Below are 26,786 nucleotides of genomic sequence, written 5' to 3' on the forward strand. Positions count from 1 at the left end.
TATAGTAGCACTCATTTATTTCTAATTAGCAATACATTTACATGTAGTACCAAGCCTAGGTTCTTTAATTTTATTTAAATTGTCATTCTGTAACATGCTTCCAACTGAACTCAATCAATGTCAGTTCAAAAGGAGAGATCTAGGATAACTACGGTGTTTCCCGGATGAATCTTTTGAAAACAGGGATGAAGGTTCTGAGCTATTCTGCCGATCTCTCAAAGAAAGCAATTCTTTTTGTTTTTGTGCCTTTCTCTTTTTCATCTCTTCTTTTATAGCTTCTCTGAAGAACAAGATGATAAGAGAAAAATTGAAATTAACTTGAGCATAAAGGAGCAGAAGATAAATTATTTGAATTTTAAAGCTGAGAAGAAACCTAGGTTATGATTACAGCTAAAGATTGAAGCCATATTTTCTAATAAAGCTCTCAAGCAGGCAACTCGTAAAAGCTTGAAATATATGTACACATATGTACATTCATAAAGCCTTCCACAATGAGTCCAAGTTACTTACTTACAATCCATCTACTTATGAGATATTGAATTTTTATGAGATATTGAATTTTTTTTCATAGAATAACATATTTCTTTCAAATATAATGGCTGAGTGGTGACGATGTGGAGGAAACTAGCCTGCAGGAGTTAGGGTAGTATAAGAACTTGTTCCTGTCATTTTATTAAAAGTGTTTAAGCAGTTGACTTCTCCAGTATAGGAAAAGTACAGTAATATATTTAAGTTACTAGGATTTTTTTCCAAAGAAAATCACATTAATTTCTGGAAGAGTATAACATCCACACAACAGAAATGCAATTCTTACAGAGTACACAGGGATGTTACAAAGTAAAAGCTTGAATTTTGTTGAACAGTTAAGCTCAGGGCAAATCAACTATGTAAATATGGGAGCAACAAATACAAAAATCCTTAAAGCAATGTATTAGTTAGTGTAATTAATAATTCATAGTTCATGAATTCATGAATAATTCATGAAGAAATAAGAATTAACAATAAATGCATTGTGTAAGAAACAGAAAATTCCTAGAGGGAGCCCTGTTTTCCTCATGTTGATATCGTGATGCTAGAATTCATTTCAATTCTTTATTAAAGCAATATTGGCCAATTCAAAAGAATAGGCTAGATCATCACAAGATGGTATGAAACAAAAATTGAAAGTATAGAGGAAGAAAATAATGTGGCTGTTATATAAACCATATCTACATCCAGAAACAGTTTTAAAATGTGGGCATTAGATGCATAAAATCAAACAGTTTCAATATACACTTTTGGGTACCTGTAAAGTTCCTGATTACATTTGTTCTGTTCATCAAATTTTATCATTTCTCTGTATTGTTGCCAATAACATTTTCTGAAGGCTTTGTGCTTCTGATGGAGGATATGAAAACCTTCCTTGATCACTTCTGCATATGTTTTGACAGAATCAGTGAATTTAAATGTAAAGGAAATTTCTACTTAGAATTTTTTTCTTAAGCAAACTATAAAAAAAAAAAGTACTGTATTTTTCAGAGTATAAGACGCTCCAGAATATAAGATGCACATTAGTTTTTGGGGAGGAAAACAAGAAAAAAAAATTCTGCCTCTGCCTACCAGCATCCATTAGTACTCATCAGGCTAGCGTCCTTGCAACAAACAACAAACAGCCTGGTTAGCTTCAGCACATTATCGCAGCCTGATTCAGCATGAGCAGCTGATTGGTGGTTGGATCAGCCTCCCAAAAAACTGCCAATCAGCTGTTCCAGGCTGCGGGGATCGCCAGCCCATGGCCACCTCCGTGTGTTGCACTTTTGGCCTCCGTGCGTTGCGTTTTCAGCCTCCACACACTTCATTTTAGACCTGTTCCAGGTTGCCAGGATCACCACAGCACATCTCCACTGATCGCCACCTCTTCGCATCGCGTTTTCGGCCTCTGCACGCCCCATTTTTGGCCTCTGTGTGTCACATTTTTGTCAAGTTCCACCACCGCCGATCCCTGCTGCCTGGAGCCGAAGGGTGGGGGCCGGCGGGTTGGCGGGGCTTTGGCAACATTTGGTGTGTAAGATGCACTGCAATTTTCAGCCACTTTTGGGGTGTATGTAAAAGTGTGTCTCATACTCCAAAAAGTACAATAATGGGTTCCCCAAATGACCTAGACATTTATAAGTAAATTTAACAATGCATTTCTTAAATATTATACTGGAAAAAAGTTATAATAGTGAGCCAAGAAGCTCAATCTTAAGAATTTTCCATCAATACTTCCCTTCTGAACATCATAAGGATATGGCATTGGTTTGTATATCTCCCTCCTAGAAACAAAGATGTCACATCCTGATTTTGATTCAGTACCATGTTTCTGGAAGTAATGTTGAATTAGTGGACTATGACCACTAATATTGAAGCGATGCCATATAAAGTCAGGACCATGGCAAGCTGGGTGTGACTAGAAAGTAAATAAACAGAACTATTAGATCTATTATTAAAGCAACATTCAGAATGAATAATTTTTATCAGGTGAATGATTATGCCACAACTTTGGCAATATATTTAAAACTGTTCACAATCCCCTTTAGATCTTGTTTCTGTATAGTTGTCAAGAAAACTGCCAGGACATTTCCAGTTAGTCTCCAAGAATTTGACATGATTGAACAGAAGAAAAAAAAATATATGCAGAATATCTGTAATTTAAATAATTTTCTTCTGAAATTCTCCTGTGAATTTTGATAAATTTTCTCTACATATATGAATTTTCTGATATTCAATATCCATCATATCCTAATTAACTATTACACAATTCATCTAAATGTAGCCAGTCTTTCTACATGAGTGATGCTTATTGTCAGGTTGACTCTGAACTCATCACAATCTCAAGGAGGCTGATATAGCAATAGCAATAGCACTTAGACTTATACTGCTTCATAGTGCTTTTACAGCCTTCTCTAAGCAGTTTATAGAGTCAGCATATTGCCCCCAACAATCTGGGTATTCATTTTACCAACCTCGGAAGGATGGAAGGCTGAGTCAACCTTGAGCCAGCGAGATTTGAACTGCCGAACTGCAGCTAGCAGTCAGCTGAAGTAGCCTGCAGTGCTGCACTCTAACCACTGCGCCACCTTGGCTCTTATGAACCAACCAGTGGTGGGCTGCTGCCAGTTATAACAACCAGTTCGCCCAGCACTAAAAATATGCCCTTCTGTGCATGTCTGCGGCCTTCCGCACATGCGCGCAACTTCAAAAACATGGTGATATTGGATGGGATAGCACCGGGGCGGGTGGTCGCAACTCTGGTTTCACCCAAACCGGTCCAAACCGGCAGCAGCCCACCTCTGGAACCAACCCAAACATAATGTTGAACAACTCTCAGATTTGTAAAACGTTTCTGGATCATTAGTTCATTTTACACAAATTATTTTAATTGCCTGGGAGAAAGCTGATTTATTTTGCTACAAAATAAATCAAGCAAAAATATGTTGAAATAATTGAAAAGAATTAAGTTATGACGTCAAAGGCTAATTTGGACAAGAGTAAGTAATACATTCTTATTTTATTCAGATCTACCATAATTACTTAATTTTAACATTTATATTATCCATAAATAATGTTACCTCTCGAGGAAATATAGCTATTTTTAATTTCCTTTTGGGTAAGTTCTGTTGGCTACTCCATGCAGTTTTCTCATTATCCTCTGTAAGCTGATCACTTTTGGATGTAATAGGCTTTATTTCTAAAAAGACACACATTTGATTGATCATTTATTTATTAGGAATTATATATTCAAATAACCATCAATCAATCAATAAATAACATATACAGTTTACTTTCCAAAGAAGTTATTACTCATATTCAAGTATCAAAGAAAGGTGACCTCATGGATGAACAAATACATATTTTATTAGCAGACCACAATCAGAGTTTTTCACTACATTTATTACCATATCCGTGAATCAACAGGCCCCCAAAATAAATTTCATTCAGATATAGTTGGAGTTGTAGAATTATTGTTTTCTCAATCACTTTATTTGAAAATTGAATATTTGAGACTGGCCTATAATTAGAAAACTCTTCCAGAACAAAGGAGTGCTGATTTGTGTAGGGGTCATCATTTATTTATGTAGATGAACAGTTGTACGCCTAGGAATATCTGTATTAGGTTTATATGGCTGCTCATCTCATCAAATCTAGGCAGCATAAATTAGATGCATTTTAGATGTGCAGATCAGTAAAAAATGAATTCAATTTTCTATCTGTTTTATTAAGGTTTAGCAAGGATTTTATAGTTTTGCTTTTTTAAAAAGAATCCATAGAAAAACATGCAATTAACTGCATTCATATCTTATATAGTAATATACAGAATCTTTCTGCTAATGTTCAAAATCTTATAGCAATAGCATTTAGTCTTATAGAACACTTCCAGCTATTATTTTCACTCCCAAAATTATCAGAAGTAATTTAAAGGTGATCTGTGATTGTTCTACCGAAATGCTGAAAACAAACACACTTATTATGGTGTACAACAACACAAATCTCCTTACCATCACTCCCTACCAAGGGGAAAGGGAAAACAAGACAAGACAAGAGCTTTGAGAAACTGGCTACTAAGGTGAAGTTACAAAACTATCAAGCTAACTGAAGTTCCAGAGCTAGGAAGAGAGAAGAAACAAAAATGATTGTAATCAATGGGGAAACTTTAAAACAATTGTAAAACAATTGTAGCTTCACAGAGTGTTCATCTGTAAATCAGTTCATCTATGGTACAGAAGTAAACCAGTGAACCTTTTCATTTTCTGAAGTTTTTAACCAATCTATTATAGTTTGTATATTTTCATCTTCCATTACTCTATCACGACTTATATTAGTTTTAATCGGCCAATTTTCAATTGTCTTCCCTAAGAAAATTATATCTGGAATTAAAATTTTAACAAATTTGTTCCAAATTTTACTCAGTCCCTTTAACCAATACCTATTAATTACACATTTTGATTTTGCTTTATCTAAAAAAAATGTTGAGCCAAATCTCTTGATGTCCTTTAATTCTAAATCTCTCCAATGACTATCTTCACCTTTAAATATTTTTACCACAGTCCGAATAGGAGGAAAAAAGAAATCATTGAAAAATTGGGTTTAGGCTGGTTTGAAAAAATACAGATAGAAAAATGGACTAAGAAGGTAAGGGACAATTGTTCGATAAGTAGAAGTAAAACTGAATTTGAATATTTAGTATTCCAAATTATGAAAGATGAAATTGGGCTAAAGGGACTCGTTAGTAAGATATATAAGATTATAAATTTTGATGGAAAACCACAAAGGGTGATGAAGATGAATTGGGAAAAAGAACTTAATGTTAAAATATCAGATTTAGATTGGAACGTGAATTGGAAGAGTAGAATTATGAAGACTTTATCTGTAAGGATTAAAGAGCATAATTATAAGGTTGTTTGGAAATGGTATTTGACTCCATTAAGATTGTCATTGATGGATAAAAAAATTAGTAAACAATGTTGGAGATGTGATATGGAATTAGGGACTTATGAACATATGTGGTACAAATGTGATAAAGTTAAAAAGTTTTGGCAACAATTGGAGGAAATGATGTTTGAAATGATGGGGAAAGCAATAATATTGAGACCAGAAACTATATTACTGTTGATAATTAAGGAAATAGAACCAACAAAATATGAGAAAGAATTGATTAGAATTATGATTATAATGGGTAGAATTATAATAGCCAGATATTGGAAATTAGATGTGAATTTTAGAATAGAAGAATGGTATTGTGAAATGTGGAAATTAGCTTTAAATGATAAAATGACATGTGATATTAAAATTAGAAATGGTGACTATAAAGAAGATATTTTCTGGAAAATTTGGAAACCATTTATGGACTATGCGCTGGGAAAATTGGATGCTTCGGTACCTGTACCCCGAGAACGTGGATTTTGGCGATCATGAGGATATATCCGAAGAACCAAATCTTCCTTTCTTATGTATAGCACAGGGCGAAATATTGTATATGTTGTTTGTAATGTTAGTAATTTAAAATATAAAATGTTTATAAAAAAAAATAAAAAAAATAAAAAGAAGTAAACCAGTGAAGACCTTCTGTGTTTCCATTCAATCCTTAAGGGAAAATGCAGTACTTTATGATCTAGACATGTGCTAGACAAGCTTTGTGATAAGTATCAGCAATACAAGATTATTCTCTTGTGAATGCTCTGTAAACCAACTAAATAAAGCATATTTATGTCATAGGAATATGGTTGCATGATATATGAAAACAAGGGACCTTTTTATAATTGGAGAGATTATGACGATTATATCTATTCAATTGGAGAGAGCATTCTACGTTATTGTTGCTTACTTAGTCTGAAAACAAAATCACACATACATAATTAAAGCTGGTATTATAGAAAATTCTGTAGATGTTACCTTCACTTTCCAATGTAGTAACTTTTTTGGAAAGCTGCTTTTGATCTTTTTTCCCAGATACAGTTTTTTTGCCTTTTTTAATAGGTATCTTAAATGTTTTCTTTGATGGAATCTATTTCAATATCAGAAAAGAAAGATGAAAAAAACATAAATATCAGTTCATATTAGAATATCAGACTTTAGGAAAGAGAACTGTAAAGGGAATTACAATCTGATTTATGGGTTGGCACAATTTTCAAAGAAAAATAGAGTTTAAATATATTTGGAATCTAAGATCCTCTGCTCTTTGAAAAGAAGCAAAATAACTGTGCATGATTGCTTGCCACAAACATTGTTTTGATTGATTTTTTTTGTAAAAATATATTCTTAATGGCAGTGGTGGGATTCAAATAATTTAACAACTGGTCTCTGCCCTAATGATCAGCAGGGTAGGTGTGGCTGGGTGGCAGGGATGAAATGCTACCGGTTCGCTTCGGTTCGGGCTAACCAGTAGTGATAAAAGCTACTGGTTCGGTTGAACCACTATTTCTGATGATCAGCTGTGCCATGTGGTTTATATTCACTAGAAAGCAGGAAATCCTGCTTTCTAGCGAAGCTAAATCGCATAGCACAGCTGTTCCCTCCCTCGCTATTCTACTTACCTAGTGAAGTCTTCTTTTTCCACACGAAGCACTCATTTGGCGTGCAGCGCACAGGCATGCACAGTGTGCTTTTGGCGTGTGCTGCACATGCGTGCATGCAACATATGTGCTTGGTGCACAGTGGCATGTGCGGGCAGTGAACTGATAGTGATCCAAAGAAGATTTCACCATTGCTGGGGGGTCATGTGACTGGGTGGACGTGGCCAACTTGATTGGTCTCACCCTTAGCAATTTCTCCTTAGTTTAACTCACAAAGAATAGCACAATAAAATATCACTGTTCCAATATTTGGAGTGGAGTGGAGTGGAGTGGAGTGGAGTGGAGTGGAGTGGAGTGGAGTGGAGTGGAGTGGAGTGGAGTGGAGTGGAGTAGAGTAGAGTAGAGTAGAGTAGAGTAGAGTAGAGTAGAGTAGAGTAGAATAGAATAGAATAGAATAGAATAGAATAGAATAGAATAGAATAGAATAGCAGTGTTGGAAGGGACCTTGGAGGTCTTCTAGTCCAACTCCCTGCTTAAGCAGGAAACCCTACACCACTTCAGATAAATGGTTATCAGTGGTGGGTTTCTACTGGTTCGCTCCAGTTCGGGCAAACCGGTAGTGGCGGTGGGAGGCTCCGCCTACCCACCCAGATGTCATCACAGATGCTCTGTACATGCACAGGTGTTGCGCATGTGCAGAAGGGCCGCGCGCGAGTGAAGCAAGCGTGCACGCACTCCCGATTCCGAACTGGTAGCAAAGGCAAGTGGAACCCACTACTGATGGTTATCCAATCTCTTCTTTAAAATGTTCAGTGTTGGAGCATTTACAACTTCTGGAGGCAAGTTATTCCACTAATTAATTGTTCTAACTGTCAGGAGGGGCTCCTACAAAAATGAGGGGGTCAATCTATTTTCCAAAGCACCAAAAGGCACGACAAGAAACAGTGGATGGCAACTACCCAAACAGAGAAGCAACCTAGGACTAAGAAGAAATTTCCTAAGGGTGAGACCAATCAACCAATGGAATACCTTGCTTTCAGAAGCTGGGAATGCTCCATCACACACAAGCAACACAGTTACAAGATAAATTGAAATCTTTACAGTCTAATACTGTAAACTAACTCTTAAATGCTGAAAATGTAGTATCAAAATACATAAAACATAGAAACAACATTGCAACACTATTCCAAATTAATAAAATCAATTCTGCTAATTGGAACATGTATTTCAAAAGATGTAAGAACTCTGACAAGAAACTCCTGCTCTGTATTAACATTTTTAAAGCTCCTTCCCTGTCCTAATCCTGTCAATTTTCTATTGTTTATTCAAGGCTGTGCTGGCTGCATTCCTGCAGTTTTATTATCGCAACTAAATAGCCTGTTAAATGGTTCTTGGCTGTCTGCCTGGAGCTATTAACTGAAAGGAGAGAGAAGGGGAAAAAAACCTCTCTTGCACTTTAAGCCTGAGTTTTAAAGGGGCTAGAATTTTTCTGCTGAAGAAATGGCTATGTGGTTATTTCTTCTTTTTCTTCTCCCTTCCTTTGGTTAATTACAAATGAGCAGGAAGGTCTGAGGTGGGTTTGAGCTACTGGAATCGTTGGCAGGCAGGCTTGACTATTCAGCCGGTTCACAAAACTCCACAAAGAGTTAACAAATGGTTCTCCCTAACCGGTGCAAACCGGCTGAATTCCAACACTGCTTAATAGGCTAATAGGCATTAAATTCAGCTTTTGCATCTGGTAAATTCTTTTCTTCTTCACATCCCAAATGAAATAAAAATGGCTTTATCTCCAACTCCAATTCATATTTTACCTTCTGCAATTGAGTCTTTCCTGTAGAACTGTATTGCTTGTAGCTCTCAAACGATATACCAGTGCCTATAGAAATGAATGAAATATGAAATTTAATCAATAAAGGCTGGTACATTCTCCCTGCCCTGAATCCAGTGCCTGCTCTCTACAACATTGTGTTGCAACCTATTTTCAAGAGAGGCAGTCACACACACACACAACATATACATATATATACACATATACATATAAGCTATAGGCTGCTCTTCATCTCTAAGGCATATTATAATCAGGATTGCTTTAACTTGTAATTTATCCACATGGGGAAAATTTAGGTATTATGCAGGTATATAATCATGAAAAAATTAAACCAAATTTCTAGGCTTATATTACAGTTAATATGGTAAGAGGGTTAAAATGTAGTAAGAGGATTTGCAATAGCTATTTGCATCCAGATGCTCATCTTCTACAAAATATCAGAGAGATTGTGTATCATTTTCAGATTGATCTATTTACTATAGTTGACTTTGCTTTAAGATGTATGTACTATTAATGTTTTTCCTAAAACTTTAATTTTGAAAATGCAAAAGAAAATATGGTAAGTCTAATTTGTACTGTTTTACTGTTGATCTAGCCAGCTTTGCATTATAATCTGGCAAGAAGAGTCAATATTTCTCATGTTCTCTATTGAAATACTATTAATTGGAATATCCAAAATTGCGGTCTTCTGCATGCAAATCATATATTTAACATTAATCAATGACAACTATACAAACCTTGATTTCATTTTGACTCCTTAATATGGTTGAACTATAATAGCAGGGGAAACTGGCATAGTGTTTAAATTTTATTGATGTCATGTAACACTTTATAATAGTTCGTAATGAGAAACTACTTCATTTAAATCAATGACCATTTTCCTTTACACAAGGAAGAAAACATAAACATTTTACCAGTCCCTATTTTTTTCTTTCTTGACATCAGATCTTCTCTCCTTGATCGTTCTGGTTCCAGTTGGGAGTAATCCCATTTATAGAAACTTCTTGGTTCATGCAGTGTACCTAACAAGGTTGTGCCAAAAAGGATTCATAGTGAAAATCATAATCTAGTGGATGTTGGTATAATTTAGATTTTATGCTGAAACAAAAGGAGTGAGAGGAAGAAATTGATGGAAGATCACAATTAAACTTGAAAGAACCAAATGATTACAAATGAATACAACATAATGTGTTTTAAAATAGCATGTTGTATCTGATTATTAAAGATCATCTAAAGAGATTGATATTTATTGTTCCCAAGCAGTCTCTATTTAGGCAGCCAAGAGGGAAAGTTTCAGCACTACATTTTTTTTTTCAGATTGTTGCATTTTTGTTTTTTGTTGCAAACTATTTTTGGAAGGTGCAAGTAATAAATTCATCCTTTGGTTCCTACCTATCTAGGATGAGTAAAGTAAACTGAAGGGCAGTGATACTTCATGTTTTGAAATACCACATGATTTAAAAAAAATATGAATTCTTGGTCAAAACCTATATGATCCATTCCTTGAGTAAGGATATGATGGCATCTCACCTCCCAGCCATTCGAAGAATACATCACAGAGCTGGGCCTTGAATTCAGAGGTATTAAACCAGGACCTCGGGAAACAGGAGCAGAAGCAGATGTACACAGCTTGACTCAGTAATGATGGAAAAAACTATAAACTCAAACAAAGCAAGAGTTGGAGAAAATCTCAAATAAATTTATGGCAATTGTATTTGAGAATTTAATTTTCTCAGCCAATTAATTCTCAACCTGTGTTATAAGAATATCAAACCTCCTTAAAACCTTTTCAAAAGTCCCTCAATTAGAAGTTTAATGATTGGCAGAAAATTGTCATCTTCTCTCCTAACCTTCTGTAAGAGAGAAACTGGTAGAGCCTGGGGGAAGAGACAAATGTGGACTTAGTCTAGAACAGTGGTTCTCAACCTTCCTAATGCCGCGACCCTTTAATACAGTTCTTCATGTGGTGACCCCCAACCAGGGGTGGGTTCTAATTTTTTTTACTACCGGTTCTGTGGGCGTGGTTTATTTTTTGGGCGTGGCTTGGAAATCATGTGACTGGGTGGGTGTGGCTAGCTGGTCATGTGACCAGGTGGCCATGGCTATGTGTATAGGGACTACTCAGAGGGCTGAAAAAAGTCATTTCTGACAGGTCCTCGCACTTTTGACTGGTCCTCACAGTTATGACCATCCTCACATTTCTGCTCATGCAGCATTCTTAACAACCATGTCACTCATTTCACAACTGCTTCCCTTCACCATTGTAATAAGATAGGGCAAAAAACGTAAAATGTGAGGAGTCATAAATTCGAGGATTGGTCAAAAGTGCGAGGACCAGTCAAAAATAACTTTTTCAGCCCTCTGAGTAGTCCATATGCATAAAAGGATACAGCAATAGAGAGGGATGAAGGAAGGGAAGGGAAATTAGTGTAGGAGTGAGGGTAAGAGAGGGAGGAAGAGAGGAGGAGAAGGAGAAAGGAAGAGGAAGTAGGGAGGAGAAGAAGAGGGGGGAAGAGAAAGTAAGAAGGAGAGAAAAGAGAGAGGTGGTAGGTTTGAGGAGAAAGATTGCTGTACAATATAAAAGATGAAAGGGAAGAAAACCAACCCCAAACAAATATAAAGATATTAAGATAAAGAATGAATTGTTAAACTTTAAAGAATAAAAGAGAACAAATATGAATAAATAGCAATAATTAGAAACACACATACAAACATACAATGTATTTTCTTTGAACAGAGTATTTGGCCGGTTCACAAATTTAAACAGTGTTTAGTCATTTCAATTAAATTTACAATTTCTATATTTCCTTTTTGCCATATTTATTCCTCATCTATTTTTAAAAAAAAACCAATATTACCCTTCATCCTCAGGTTGAGAACCGCTGGTCTAGAATCCCTATGTGGGCACTAGGGTGAGGTCCCACCCCCATCCCCTTAAACACTGTTGAATCTTATCTAGTTTCACTCAGGTACAAACTAAGATGATTTCTGTGCATATGCTTGAGCAATGATTTCTTTCAGTAGAAATCCCTGCATAATTATTCAAATGATGTCGCATCTAGTTTAGTTCTCAAAACCATAGCTTGTCACAAGGGTAAAGATAGAAAATGTCTGTATATACTGTTGGATGATTAAATGACAGTAAAAAAAATGTACATAACTACATAGATATTGAGTTGGTATTAATGAAAATTAGAGAGAACTTTCATATTCAGGTGAAGTTCCATATTCCTTGAAAACGGAAATTAGAAATCATTACCATAACAGAGGAAAATTGTTGGCAGAAATACTGACCACTTATGAAAAAAGAATCCATAGATTAAATTCATCTTTATTTTTATCTAATTTTTCTAGGAGGGGGAAGCATTGATATTAACTGGAAATCAAGAAGAGATGGCACACATTTTACACAATAAGAAGCCATAACTTGATAATTGAAAAAGAAACCACAGTTTAATATTCAGTAATGTCTCTGTTTTAACCCGTACATTTAAAACTTCTTCCTGCATTTCTAAAACTTACATCATATCACTCTTAAGATTTTATTTTTTTAAAAAAAACACTAATATTGCTTATAGTCCCATATTTCTTAAAATCTTGACTCACCTTGAGGATGCATTCCTGGTTGGAAGTCCTGTGGTTGCCTAACAGAATGAGGGCATAATTTCCTGCAATGCGTTCAAACAAGTGCCCCTGAATTTCTCGATTTGGCTAGTGGGATAATTATAAATTGCAGGGTTATTGAAGGCATATTTTTTTAACCACAGTATCATAGCAATGGAATATTAGGAAGGAAAACTGGTTAAAGATACTTAAGGTAAAAGGGTACTGCCATTAGATGAAATGGGACTGCCTCTGAGAAGTAGAGATAGTCCTTGATTTACAACAATTCAAAGTTATAATAGCACTGAAAAAAATGACTTATAACCATTTTTCACACTTATGAACATTGCAGCATCCCCATGACCATGTGATGAAAATTGAGACTCTTGGTAACTGACTCATATTTATGATGTTTGCAGTGCCCTATGGTCATATGATCACTTTTGCAACTTTCTGACAAAGTCACTGGGGAAGCCGGAAGGAAGGAAGGGAGGGAGGGAGGGAGGGAGGGAGGGAGGGAGGGAGGGAGGGAGGAAGGAAGGAAGGAAGGAAGGAAGGAAGGAAGAGGGGAAGGATCATATACTGTATTGATTTTCCAGAAATGTGATAGACAGACAGACATTATCTGATTCTCTCCTCTTGCGTTATCCTGGTAGTAATCTTGTAAATTTGATGCCCTTGAATTGCAATATTCAATATTTTTGAGATATATAAACTGACATGACTTTTTCTCTCCCCTCTACAAAATTGTTAACATAATGCATTAGTGAATATAATAAATATGTACTTCACTGGCTTTAACAACATCATTGTTAATATTAATTAACATTATATGTTACAGAATCACAGAGTTGGAAAGGACACTTAGGTCAGTAAGCTACAGGTAATCCTCGATTTACGATCGCAATCGAGCCCAAAATTCTCATTGCTAAGCAATATAGTTAAGTAAGTTATGTTCCATTTTATGATCTTTCTTGCCACAGTTGTTAAGTTAGTAACATGATTTTTAATTGAATAGGGCTTTCCCATTGACTTTGCTTGTCAGGAGGTTGCAAAAGGTGATCACATGACCTTAGGACACTCTACTGCCAATTGCCAAGTATCTGAATTTTGATCATATGACCATGGGGATGCTGCAACAGTCAAAAGTCTGAAAAATGGTCACAGGTCACTTTTTCAGTGCCATTGTAACCTTGAACATCCTTAAACGAATGGTTGTAAGTCAAGGACTACCTGTGCTGCTATTAATGCAAAAATCCAAATTAAAGCAATAGTTATAAGACTTTTTAAAAACTGTCATAGCTTTTCTTTGCCAATATTTCAAAATGAACAGATTATTATAATTTTATAATTATATAGAACATATTAGAGATATAGATGGTGCTAAATTTGGAATATCATTATTTTAAAACAAGTGAAACAATATAAAAATGGTGAACCAAAAATGAAAAACTGGAGAAATGGAATTTAACAATCTAATCAATCACCACCCTTTATCCTTACATGATACAAGTGCAGGAATTGCCACCAGAAACTATCCAGCAAAACAGCTCGGGAGCATGGAGCATCAAAAAACCTATGCAGCATTTTCACAGCCCACTTCGTCTGTAAAGAAACAAAAGAGTAACAGCATAGTCTAGATCTGTCTTCTCTCATATCATGATCCCTCCACAAATGTGGAACTTCAATTCCCCGACTTTCCTCTATGGATGGACAAAGCCTGGCAATAATGGGACTGGCTATCTTGTACCTCTGGAGGAGGTAAGCTTGGAACTACTAGTCAAAATATTCTCAGAACTAACTGGAAAGAATATTTTACAGTATATTTACTCCATTATTGTGTTTTACCTTAGACCTCGGGGCAGTGGTGAAATCCTGCCGGGTCTGTACGACTCACACGAACCAGTAGTGGTGGTGGTGTGGGGTTTGGCGAACAGGTAGCGGTGGCAGCGCGAGGCTCCACCCACCTGCCCAGATGTCGTTACTTCCTGGTTTTAACCAGGAAGTAACCCATTTTTGACCCTCTGCGCATGTGCAGAAGGCTTTGCGCATGCGCAGAGGGTCAAAAATTGGACATAACGATGGTGTGCGCACTTCCGAACCGGTAGGGAAGGTAAGTAGATTTCACCCCTGCCTTGGGGGCCTTATCAGAACTATATTAAGCAGTCATAGCAATGGGTATAAGTTATCTTGAATCTCAGTTCTCCAAACTGTGAGCTAATCTAAATAAGTAAGCATAGTTAAAACCTGAAAAGAATAATTAAGATCATGCTCTCAACTAATCCATTCAAACTATAAAAATGGTTTCATCTCAGTCTGTAAATCACAAAAGATTTACTGATTGACCTGAAATTTGCAGTTCTGGATTAATGACAAACATTTCACTATTTTTAATCATGATAAGACATAAGGGAAGATGAAATCTGGAGGAGCACAGACAACTTTTATCCTGTGTAACTGAGCGATGACAAGTCTTTTGTTTATATCAAGTGGCTATGTCTAGATACTCTGTTTAATTAGAAAAGTAACTAGATCTACTGTATTCACTTGAAGCTGAGCAAGGAAAAAAACAAAAACCGTGTGCAATCACCACCATTGGGCATTATGGGTACTTATAAATATCAGGTGCTAATAGACATTAAAACAAGTAAATATATGATTAATCTATTCCTACTATTTTTACCCAGAAGATAAGTATTGCCATATAAACCTGAAGGTCTGAACTACCTTCCCAACTACAGTTTTACTCTGAGCACGAATCACTTTCTCCAAAATTTCATTCAGCTCTATTCCATTGGGCAGTGGTGTGAGTTCCTCTTCATGATATCCTGGGTAATGATACAACTCTACAAGTTTATTCTTTTCTGTGATCATCTAAGGATAAAAGGAAGAAATAATATACGAGAAACATAGGAGGCCCACAATTTAATACATTCTACTCAAGCAATCTGTTCAGGAAAAAAATGAATGTGCTCCTGCCTAATAAAATGGGTGTGGTTGGCTACTTTTCAATCAAGTTGCAATGTTGCTCAGAATACAGTATATTAAGTTCAATGTAATGTGTTAGTAAATAAGTCAGACTAGGGACTCACTACACCAAGCAAATTAAGCCCCAGTTATTCTTGTAGTGATGCCCTAAGGTTTATTAAACAGGATTCTGGTCTCGGATCTGATTAAAGAGACTATTGTAAGAGACTAAGTAATATGACAGTTACCATATAGAGCAATAAGCCAGAACATATTACTTCATGCTTCCTGATCTTTATAGAATTTATAGATTAAATATGCTTGCAAAGAGTGTGACTGTGGGTCAAACTACATTATTTATTGGCTCTTTTAAGCATTTCTTTTCCTAAAAAAGCACTATTAGGAGATTTGAATTTGATACAGGATGGACAACGCATATGACTATTAAAGGGGTAGTATTTAATTTTTTTCCTCAAAAATTCTACATTATTTCAATAACAATTATTATTCACTCTACTAAATGCTAAACACTATTAGGACACATTTATAATATTTTTGAGACATGCACATTATAGATGTTTTGTACAGAAGCTCCCAGAATTCCAAGTAAACATAATAAAATATTTTGCAATATCAGCATAATTGATGCAATATGTTACAAATTGTAGTTTAATAGTCACTAAATATAAAGATCCCTATCCTGCATGATTTCTTCATAGCATATATCTCACAGTAAAATTTGCATTTCCTAACCATTAAGAATAATATAGCTTCTAAATACTATATACTTATAGGAAAGAGTGGCTTTTTATTTGTCATTCAGTATCATACCTTTTTCTGAGCTATTTTTTTCTGATTTCTTAAAGTACCTGCATCCGAACTAAGCCTTCCATACTTCTGTGTCATGGCCTGATCCTTCTCTGCAATGTAAGAAAAAGAACACTCCTATTGAGCACCTGAGTAGAAGCTCACTTAATATGCAAATGTAATTGCATGTAATTATGCAGGCACAGAAATGTAGACTTGTTCCATGACAATCGTTTTTGTTTTGTCATGCGTTTAAAGCTAAAAGGAGTTTATTTATACACAAAATACAGTTATTGTAATTTGGTATTAGCCCTGATTCATAATCCTCTGGCAAAAATACACATCTAACAACAGTTTCCTCAAATATTCTGGATTCTTAACTATGGTTACTAGAAGAGCAGTTTGGTAAGACATGTGATTTAACCAACAATGACTAAAAGGAATATTTTTAAATATGATGTAATGAAACCTTATGTTTGAAGCAATTAGACCACTGATTTAATATTGTCATTATGCTTACCTTTCGTCTTGCTTATACGTTTTCCTTTTCTAGGACCCTTCAACCCTGCATATTTCCTGTGCATCATATCCTCAATCACCTTCAGTGATAACAATGAAGAAAAAGATAAATTGACACAATTTTCTTTAAAAGTTCTGAAATGTATCTTATTTCTGGAGAACTGTAAAAGAAAATATTCTCTATTCTGTAATTCCTATTTATCTGAATAGTTAAAATACTACATCTCCTCCATCAAAAATAATGGCATTTTAAAGTGCTTGCCTTTCCTAGAATCATGTTCTTCATTTTCAGTTACTCTATAAATTTTCATTTACTGAAAGAAATCCAAATATCTATATTGCTAACAATGTTCAACCTGATAAATAATTCATTCATGTGGAACAAGAATGATTTAACTATGGTGTGAAGAATAGCAATACAACTAACAATCATCAATACTCTTCCCCAAAGACTGATAACTATTTTTGTGTTTTATACATTTGTGCATGAGTAATTTCAAGCTGAAAAGCTTTCATTACTTAAACTGTTCATGTAGCTGCATCAGCTTTGTATGTGGTTTTTATTTTCTGCACCTACTCAGCTATATAAGTGTATTTATATTTAGAAAGGAAAAGAAAACTGCATTGATTTTCAGCTTGTCATCAGAAAGGATAAGCAAGGTATTTGACAATTCCTAAATTGCTTAAAATTAGATCAGAAATGCATTCTGGAATTCTGCATGTTAAAAATGCTGCAATATAGCTTTACTTACCACATCACTACTGTCATATCTTCTCAGTCCCAATTCTAACTGAGATATTTTTTTATTCACATTTTGTATATTGCCAATGACATACACTAATAATTTTGTTAAGGGTTTTTTCAAAAATCTATAAAGAGAGACACTATACAAATGTTGCTGTTATTTCTTTTGTCTCCTTTTCCTTTAGTTTAATATTGCTTTTATAATATGATATGCATTGTTTTATTTGGGGAGCCAGGTTGGTGTAGTGGTTAAGGCACCAGGCTAGACATCAATATTTTATCACAATTAAAACAGAATCTAGTTCGTTTGGTTGCAATTATTTGTATTTTTCATAACAAACACTTAATTCAGAGATCCAATTCAAGTCTCTTTTAAAATAAATTGAGTGTGGACTTGGTCCAATAACAATTTGTATCACAAAAGCATCTTTCTGCTAAATGGAAATATACATGTGTATATAGAGAAATGTTTTCATGGAAACTTCATGTTGTTTGTAATTAATGAAAAAAAGGATACAGCGTGGAAGGTCATCTAAATCGCAACTCAAGGTTTTGCTTCTCTCTTCTTGGGTCGGGGATGGCAAAATCAAGAACCCATTTCGTGGGCTTAAAAATGCTTTAGTATGTATTAAATCCATCCTGCAGAAAACATTAAAAAAGGGAAGGAAAGCATAGTTTCATTTGAAAGACACTTTTATTCAGACATTTTATTCACAATCATCCTTGAAGTTAACAAATTAAGTGTTTGGAATGTGAAAAGGAGTCACTTACATAGGAAACTGTATTGAAAACTTGTTGAAAGTCCTTTTTACAATAACTTGGGCCCTGTTAAAGAAGATGGGCTGCTGAGATATATTAATGAAGTATATTTTGCAGATGGAATTATTTATTTTTCATAGGAGTTAGAAGCTGGCTGGACAGAGTCTAAGAATAAGACCACGGTGACACCTTGTGATATTATCTGGGGAGAGTCTTGCAGAAGTGGGGGAAGTGGCCAGAGTAACAAGCAGTTGCATTAGCATCAGGGAGGGAAGCGAAGATTGAATTGGGGCTATCATGAATGCAGTGGGGAAGGCAGGGCAAGGGGGGCGAGAGACTGGAGACTTTGAAGTGGGCTCCAATACAATCCTCTTCCAAGAAAGTGAATTTGGATTTAGCTATATTGGATAGCTACTGCTCAGTTTCCAAGCTGAGTTTATTTATTTAGAACATTTATATAGGAAAATAGGGCACTGTGGGGAAAATATATGTATTTTTTTACATGATGATATAAATCACAGCGGCAATGAAGTCCACTGCCTTACACCTGGCCATGCTAAATAAAGAGGAGGTCACATAGAAGATAATGAAGAACTATTCTGTACTGTTCGGAACTGTAGGATCCAGAATAATGGATTTGAGTTACTGGAACATAGATTCCGACTGATTATTTTTTAAAAAAACCCAGCTTCCTAACAATACCAGAAATTCTACAGTGGAACAAAGTATCGCGCTTCTTTCCCTGCCTAGTTCTGTCCAAGAGCAAAGTGGACGGGCTGAGACTCTATTTTGGTACATGGGAACTACAACTTGTTGAGCATTGTCCGCCCAGGAACAGCAAATCACATTCAGAACTCCCAGCCATTGTTCAGTTTGGGGACGACGGCTATTATTATGGGGAAAAAACGCTCACTTTGCCAACACCAACCAAGGCTCGAATCAGGCCACGGACCGCCCTCTCCCGGAAGAGTCTAGCTTCGCTCCTTCGCTTGGCGTCCTTCTGTTGCCACAGCAACCGTCGGAAGAAACTATTCCCTTAATCTACCTTTATACCAGACTAAAGGAGAGCCTAGCACTTCTTCGCTATGACTGGAAAATGTAACAAACTGGGAATAATTTATTTGAGAACACATCTTCCGAACGACAGTATTAAAAATATCTCTATCAAAATCGTTATTTTTTTTATCTTTCTTCCTCCTCCCCCAGATTACAACGGTGGTAAAACCCTATCGCCGCCGCCGCTGTTGACGCCTCCTTTCACAGTAGCTTGGGTCGCTACCATCACACCAGAGGGGGGCTGTTCTTCTGATACGGGTTATAAATTCGCAAGCTCTCTATTCATACGCCCCTCCTTCTCCTGTGAAGAGATTCTGTTGCGCGTTCTTAGTTTATATATATATATATATATATATTCCGTTTGTATGAGTGCATGCCAAATCTTACTTTCGCAATTGTGAAATTAAAAATAATCTCTCCCTTCCCCTGGTGTGGTACTGCCTGCTGCTCCAGCTATTCTGCGCGGTCGTCCCAGGGCTACCGCGGGTTGCAACGCTTCAAACATCGGTTAAGGCTACGCCTGCGCAGATTGATTTCGAAGGTTGGGACTGTTGTCTGCGTTGTGGTCGTGGTGTGAAAGTTCCCTAAATTTGGTCTGAAGTGCTAGGTATGAGATGCGGGGAGGCTTCAAGAAAATACCGCTCCTTTGTCATGGGGCTCTTTTAAATGTGGCGTTAACTTGGATTCTGCATTTCTAAGCACAGGAGATCTGGAATAGCGGATTTTCCAAAAATCCTCCAGTGGGGTATTGCTTGGAGCAGAGACGGTAATTAGGGCTGGGTCGCTTGAGATGCATTAAAATTGCCACCCGCTACCTTGAGGAGACGGTCGGTACTCAGCATCAGATGAAGTTCAGCCGAGCTGCCCCTATTGCATATCTACTCTCACGTGTTGCATGTGATTAAAAGCAGTGCTTATGGTTGCTTTTTGGGCGAACCTGGTACCTTCTGGAGATGTAGGCTACTATATAGGCAATGGTAGCTGGGAATTTTATAGTCTGGTTGAGGTCAAAAAGTTTTCTGTCTCCAACTCTTGTGGGCAGTGATTGATCTATGCATTTTTCAATGAAAGAATAATCTTTGTGGGATTTTTTCCCCCTCCAAAGATAAGAGGAATTTAGAAAGATGCCACTTTTTGGAAACACATTCAGTCCAAAGAAAACTCCACCCAGAAAATCAGCTTCACTTTCCAATCTCCATTTGGTAAGTTCTAGAAGAAACGGAAGATCCTTATGCTATTTTTTTTTATCAGAATAGGAGACTCTTTAAGCTACTTTCGCATATAAAATATTCAGAAAAGCAGTTTGTTACCTGTTGAATCCTTCTTGTGATGTTACACACCTTTACCCATTTTTATTTAAATAATATTCTTTTAACAATAAATAACCAAGCGTAAACTCTATGATTATAAAAACACAAAATTGTTGGCTACACCAGTAAACCACATAATATTTGTATTTTGAAAGCAAAATGTATTTGGTCATCTATCTCCCTTTGAAGAAAGAATTGTATAAATAAAAATAATAAAAAGTTTTCCTTGCATTGTGTGCAAAAGAAGAGATTTAGAGCAGCTCTTAAGCTCTATGAAATCTTTATTCTGTTTTGTAACATAGTAGAGAAAAGAGTGGGCTTTACATTTTAGCCTAGTTCACCTCTCACTGTTGTTTTGTTTTGAAATAACTGGTTTCAATTCCCAGTCTCTGGGAATTGAAATCTGGTTTACATTTCCCAGTCTTGGGAGAGGAGCTGGTTGGAAAAGAAATTTGATAAGAATCTCCAAAAGAAATTTTGGAGGTTTCCTGATCTTGATGGTGGAAATCCAACATATTCTGCAGTGACTGGACAGTAAAGCTATAGAATTGCATCCATATTTCCCTAAAATGATGCAACATGGGAGCATCAGCGTGAGGATGCTAAGCAACTTCACATGCATATTTGAATAAGATATATCCTTTTTATGCCTTAGAATAAATGGATTTGGCATATTTTGTACAGGTTTGCCTAATGCTAAGAAAATAAATAGAAATTAAGGAAAGTAAAATATTGGGAAAATACTGAAGTGATTTCTCTGTTTTACAGCTGGACAGATCTACCCGTGAAATTGAGCTGGGCTTAGAATATGGAACCCCTGTTATGACACTTACAGGACAGAGTCTGAGGTTTGAGAATGGCCAATGGATACCTGGTAAGAGAGAAAGAGAATTATCTTAGCGACTGCAGTATTTTGCAGAGATATAGCTCTGCAGATAGTCCTTGACTTACCACTGGTTGCTTAGCAACCATTCAAAGTTATAACACGTCCCGAAAAAGTACTTACAGCCCATTTAAGTTCCAGCAATTGCGCCTCTGTGGCCACATGACCTCATTTTGGAAACTCAGTAATCAGCCTGCATTGACAGCCATTTGCAGCACCTTGTGGTCACAGGATCATAATTTATAATGTTTTTGTAGAAAATTGGTGTTTACTTCCGGTTTCGGGCAGAAAAGCTCCCATAGCAAAAAATGGCTTGTTTAACTGCTTATTTAAGTGTTTGCTTTATGACTGCAGCATTCACTTAACTGCTGCAAAAAAGGTCACACAATTGGATCCGGTCACATAATGACCTGCTTTACAACAGTCTCAATTATGGTTGTAACGAAGACTACCTGTAATCTGATGTGATAGATTTTATATTTACTATGTAATTTTATGTTTGTATTTTATTGCTTCAGTTTTTTAAAAAAATCCAGAAATACTTAGTATTTCAAATAGTATTGTAATGCCCAGAGAAGTTCCGAGAAATCTAATATAATCATGAGTTGCAAATAAGAAGTACAAGACATACTGGTTTTCCTTACATTGCCATAGGGATGGCCATACACAGATAGTCCTTGATTTATGACCATTCAAAGTTACAATGTTGCTGAAAAAAGTGGCTTACAACTATCCTCACACTTATGGCCATCACAGTGTCTTTGCGGTTATGTGATTAAAATTTGGGCACTTGATAACCAGCATGTATTTACAGGGATTGTAGCATCTTGGTTTCACATGTTTTGTGACCTTCCCTGCCAGCTTCCCAAAAGCAAGTCAATAGAGGAAGCCAAATTTGTTTAATGACTGTGTTATTTACTTAACAACCATGGCAAAAAATATTGTAAAATTGGATGCGAGTCTCTTAACAATCCCATTGCTTAGCAGCCAAAGTTTGGGTCCCAAATGTGGTCATAAATTGATCCAAATATGAGTAGTATCCAAATATGAGTAGTATTTGGAAACTTTAAAATACATATTCTGAGTTCTGGGATGCTGTAAACAAGGAGGAAACAACAGGGGCTTTGGGCCTGAATGAAACGGAGCCCTTATTGTGAAAACTATGATAGGCTTCTATCTGTCCAACTGGTAAATGAAAGGTAAAACTATCTTGCAGACTGAAATGCAGAAAGGATTCAAACTCGAATTTACAAAAAAAGACCTTATTTTTACAACCATAATTAAAATGTTTGGTTGACATGACTGTCATTGTAGAATTTTTAGCTGCAAGTAAAATAAGATACCTTTTCTGGCCTTGGTTTTATACTAGGCCAGACCTAAGTCATGTGCTATAATATATTATTTGCAATATCTTTATTTATATTATCTTTATTTATTATGCTTTATATAAAATGTTATTTTCTATCAGATTTCTGTTGTTTTTCTGACTTGTTATTTTGCCTATTTTAGTAAAGCTAATGTGACTGGTTTTTGCTGGGGTTCTGGCTCTCTTTTTTCACGAAATACCTAGAGCAAGACAAATTAGATAATCTTGGGATATGTAATTCCAGAATCATTTGGAAGCAATGGGGACCGCAGGGAGACACAGCGTCTTCGCAAACGGAATCAGCAACTGGAAGAAGAGAACAATCTTCTTCGTCTGAAAGTGGATCTTTTGTTGGATATGGTGAGGTCAATGTGTCATCTCTCTTTTTAGCACATTTCAGGAGTTATTTAGTTTCTTAATGATTCCTTAGCACAATTTGCAAATTCAACTTAGCATGATTTGAAGATGTGTGGTGCTATTGCATTCCACACCTTCTGAATAGCTTCTATGCCAATTCCAGGTATGGTGGCCAAAGGTATATGAGCTGTGGTTCTGCTTTAGCACAAGGCTTTCAGCAATCCGTGAATGCTTTGTTGGGAGCCTAGTGTATACTGTTCTTTGCATGCTTAATTTTTTTATGTTGCATGTTCAAAGTGAATTGATTGCTTTAGGTGAGCCAGCTTTTGGTCACAACACAGGACAACCCATAAGGAGAATTTTCCAATGAACAAAACCTGACATTCATTGATCCAAGATACTGTGATTTAGAAAATTAAAACTTCTACTACAGATAACAGGCTTTTTCTGCGGGAGAAATGAAATGAATTTTTCCCATATAAATTTCAAATAGGTTACTTGTTTTGTTCAGTACGTATGCCATCTCAATCACAAAACAACTCTAAATAGCTTAAACGTAAGAGTTAAAAAAAATAAAAATAAATAATATACAATTACACGCCAAGAACAGGACCTAATAACAATTTAAAGAAAAATAAACAGAGAACAGATCATGATGCAAATTGCCCCAAAGCTTATTGAAAAACCCAGCCTTAAGAATTGGTGAAAGTACAGCAGAGTCAGGATCATATGGATTTCCAGGGAATGCTGTTTCACAGGGCAAGCATAGCTACAGAAATCACCTGTGTTCTAGGTTCCACAAGATGATACTGGTTTGCAGATGGGACTTGAAAACAACAGTTCTTACTGGTTGGTAGAAACAACAGGAAGCAGCTGCATCAGTATTCAGATATTTTATTCAATGTCTGAAAATGTGTTTTAAGAACGTAGAACAGAATATCATATATGTTATGCATTATCAGCAGCTGATGACTTATTTTTAAAGAATGAATTTTAGCCCAAACACACAATTGAAATTCAGCCCATTTAATTAAACCTTTGGAATAATTTTGCTTTGGAATAAAACCAAAAGAAAAATACTTCTGGGTGTGCTGCAGCATTAGTATGTACCTATATATTTTCATTACCATTTATGCCTTGCACTTTCAGCTCTCTGAGACAACGGCTGAATCCCATCTCATGGAGAAGGAATTGGAAGAAATGAAAAATTACAGCCGAAGGAGGAAGTGAATTATAAATTGGCAATCACTAGGAGATAAGGGGAAGAAATAACAGGCAAATATGATTTAGAGCGATCAGATTCATCACTTCTGAAGTCACATCTGCCTTGGGAGACTTTGCTGCCTTCGACTCTTTATAGCCCCAACTAAGAAATAGTTAGTTCCAGCGCTGTAAGGAAGCTAGTATCTTCTTTTTTCTCTTTGTGAAACTTCTTTTCAAGTGCTCTTAACATACATTCATTATATTACTAAGATGATTAAGTATAGACAACATTTATGTCATCTTCCCAAGAAGATAGCAACCATTCTGAAAGATCAGATGAGAAGATATGAACATTCCTTGCAATACATCTCAGGATACTTACTGATAATGAAATGTCAGTTTATTAAGCTAGAATATATGCATGCAGCATGCACTCACTTTTGTCAGCTTATGTGAATTGTAAAGCAAGCTAGAAAGCTGAATTTACTCATAATTCATAAGACTGAAAACATGGTAAATTGTTTCTGAACAAGGCAGGACTGAAAGTCAGCTTTGGGTTATAAATCCTGTCTTAATTGAAAGTTCACACTTAACAGGTTAAGTGTGAGCTAGCAATGTAGCCTGGTTTTGCTTTATATAGAGGAACAGGTTGCCTGCAAATGGAATGTACATGAGTACATGCTGCTTGTGCACATTTTGGCTTGTCATGCCAGGACTCAAATTGTGTCTAAAATAAGCCATTATCTTTCTTTAATCTACTTTAGGTTCACTATCCATGCATTCCTTGGCATCTGGAGTGCAAAATATCTCTGAATTGTAGTTTCTGACAATGACTTGGTATATGGCAGACAAAATAGGTAGCACACCGTATCTTTTCATTAGTTTCTGTTATAGGAGATATCACAAATGCTCCTGCACTTTCCCTGAAAGTATATAGAAAGCCATCGGTGAGATAACATTTAAATCTATGACATCAGAAAAAAGACACATCTTGAGGGACCTTAAAAGCTAACAAAATTGCTGGGGTATCTGCTTAATAGTCACTTGCTCACAGATACTTAGATGACATAACACATTCATCTCAAAAATGGCCTATTCTACAGTTCGAAAAAATTAGGGTTGCCTTATAACTACAATAATTTACCTGTAAAGTACAAGAACAACTTTTTTATATATCTTATTTCTTTGAACTTCACACTGAATAGCCAGTTCTTATTATGTCTGCTCCTTAATTCATAATAAAGCACTACTTTTTTTTAAAATTATTTTTTTAACTAATAACAAAAAGAACAAAAAACAAAGTGATTTCTTTTCAAAAAGAAAAAAAAATCACAAAATGCTGTAATAAAAAATGTCAAACAATGATATACTTGTCTAATACAAATATTATTTAAGATGTATATTGCATTTCTGGTAATATTTATGACTTTTTAACCACCTGTATTCTGTATAAATGAGTCCCATATTTCATTATCTTTGTCAGTGTATATAAAGGCTACATCTATAGGCAATCTGCTCATAAGCGGCCAATGCAATCAGGTCTTCGATCCACTGAGTGAAAGGAGCCATGAGTTAATCTTTCTAATGATGCAATATCAATCTTTTGGCCATAATATGGGCATATCCAGTTGTCAAATTCTATGTACTAAATGTGTAAATCAATAGAATATTATCCTGAGAATTTTAGCTTTTGTCATACAATCCTATTTATGTAATCCACTACTTTCTGCCCAGACTTGCTAAGTATAGGACATTGTAAAAACATGTGTTTTAAAAGAAGCATTATTCTTAATACACCTGTAACAAAATGCTGTTTTTGAAAGTTCTTTTCTATACAAACATAACAGAGTCCAATGAATTCTAAATATTTTTGTTGTAAAAGTCATAAATTGGGGTCTATTGACATTCTTACTATATAGAGGTTAAGACACACACTCATTATAGAGACAGTTTAGGAATCTCTTATTTTTTAACATCTGCATATCAGATTGATTTATTGATAACATCTATAAAAATTAGGGTTTTTAATTTTAAAGGATTGAACAAGTTGTTCTATTATCTCAGGTATTTCAGAAACTGAGAATGCTGCTGGTCCAAACAATGTTGTTAACAAACAGAATTGTAAATATTTCCATTGGGTTATATCAGATAAATGATATTTATCTTTTACTGAGAGTCCTTGATTTATGACTGTAATTGAGCCTAGAATTATGGTTGTAAATCATTGCGATTGTAAGTTGAGGCACTCATGTAACCAGAAGTAATTTTTCTAGCTTTTTCCACAGTAGTTACTGCTGTCCTTAAGGGAGTGCTGCGGTCGTTAAGCAAATACTTCCATCATGAGGCGAACCC

The 26,786-nt window shown here is 35.7% G+C and overlaps 2 protein-coding genes across 5 annotated transcripts; one reads left to right on the forward strand and one right to left on the reverse strand.

Annotated features, from left to right (window-relative positions):
- Positions 1 to 19,833, reverse strand: FAM227A (family with sequence similarity 227 member A). Of its 2 annotated transcripts, none has more exons than XM_034403720.3 (16): positions 19,703 to 19,833; positions 18,018 to 18,139; positions 17,508 to 17,593; positions 16,757 to 16,835; positions 16,261 to 16,349; positions 15,190 to 15,336; positions 13,966 to 14,067; positions 12,466 to 12,570; positions 10,390 to 10,513; positions 9,774 to 9,881; positions 8,843 to 8,907; positions 6,412 to 6,523; positions 3,591 to 3,709; positions 2,271 to 2,428; positions 1,286 to 1,435; positions 1 to 280 (listed from the first exon to the last, which is right to left on the reverse strand). In XM_034403720.3, exons 2-16 carry the CDS (start codon positions 18,136 to 18,138, stop codon positions 121 to 123), a joined length of 1,725 nt encoding a protein of 574 aa, XP_034259611.2. In that variant the 5' UTR covers position 18,139; positions 19,703 to 19,833; the 3' UTR covers positions 1 to 120. The 2 variants fall into 2 exon arrangements, with proteins under 2 accessions (XP_034259611.2, XP_034259610.2); XM_034403719.2 differs by lacking the exon at positions 19,703 to 19,833 and adding an exon at positions 19,173 to 19,523.
- On the forward strand, positions 19,752 to 26,242 carry CBY1 (chibby 1, beta catenin antagonist). Of its 3 annotated transcripts, none has more exons than XM_034403726.3 (5): positions 19,755 to 19,922; positions 20,421 to 20,517; positions 21,394 to 21,499; positions 23,119 to 23,234; positions 24,381 to 25,797. In XM_034403726.3, the coding sequence occupies exons 2-5, from the start codon at positions 20,440 to 20,442 to the stop codon at positions 24,459 to 24,461; spliced, it is 381 nt and encodes a 126-aa protein (XP_034259617.1). In that variant the 5' UTR covers positions 19,755 to 19,922; positions 20,421 to 20,439; the 3' UTR covers positions 24,462 to 25,797. The 3 variants fall into 3 exon arrangements, with proteins under 3 accessions (XP_087730004.1, XP_034259617.1, XP_034259618.1); XM_034403727.2 differs by having other exon boundaries at positions 19,766 to 19,856; XM_087873878.1 differs by having other exon boundaries at positions 19,752 to 20,517; positions 24,381 to 26,242.
- Positions 26,243 to 26,786: the final 544 nt, after the last annotated feature.

The sequence above is a fragment of the Pantherophis guttatus genome, chromosome 7 (genome assembly GCF_059756535.1).
Source record: "Pantherophis guttatus breed Tessera chromosome 7, ASM5975653v1, whole genome shotgun sequence".
Lineage (NCBI taxonomy): Eukaryota > Metazoa > Chordata > Lepidosauria > Squamata > Colubridae > Pantherophis > Pantherophis guttatus.

Coding starts and splice junctions, on each gene's coding strand:
- FAM227A (XM_034403720.3), bottom strand. CDS start 18,138: ATGGATTTAATACATACTAAAGCATTTTTAAGCCCACGAAATGGGTTC. Junction 16,836..17,507: donor GATATGACAGTAGTGATGTG/GTAAGTAAAGCT, acceptor TTATCACTGAAG/GTGATTGAGGATATGATGCA. Junction 10,514..12,465: donor ACCAGGAATGCATCCTCAAG/GTGAGTCAAGAT, acceptor TTGAGTTTATAG/TTTTTTCCATCATTACTGAG.
- CBY1 (XM_087873878.1), top strand. CDS start 20,440: ATGCCACTTTTTGGAAACACATTCAGTCCAAAGAAAACTCCACCCAGA. Junction 20,518..21,393: donor CACTTTCCAATCTCCATTTG/GTAAGTTCTAGA, acceptor TCTGTTTTACAG/CTGGACAGATCTACCCGTGA. Junction 21,500..23,118: donor GAATGGCCAATGGATACCTG/GTAAGAGAGAAA, acceptor ATGTAATTCCAG/AATCATTTGGAAGCAATGGG.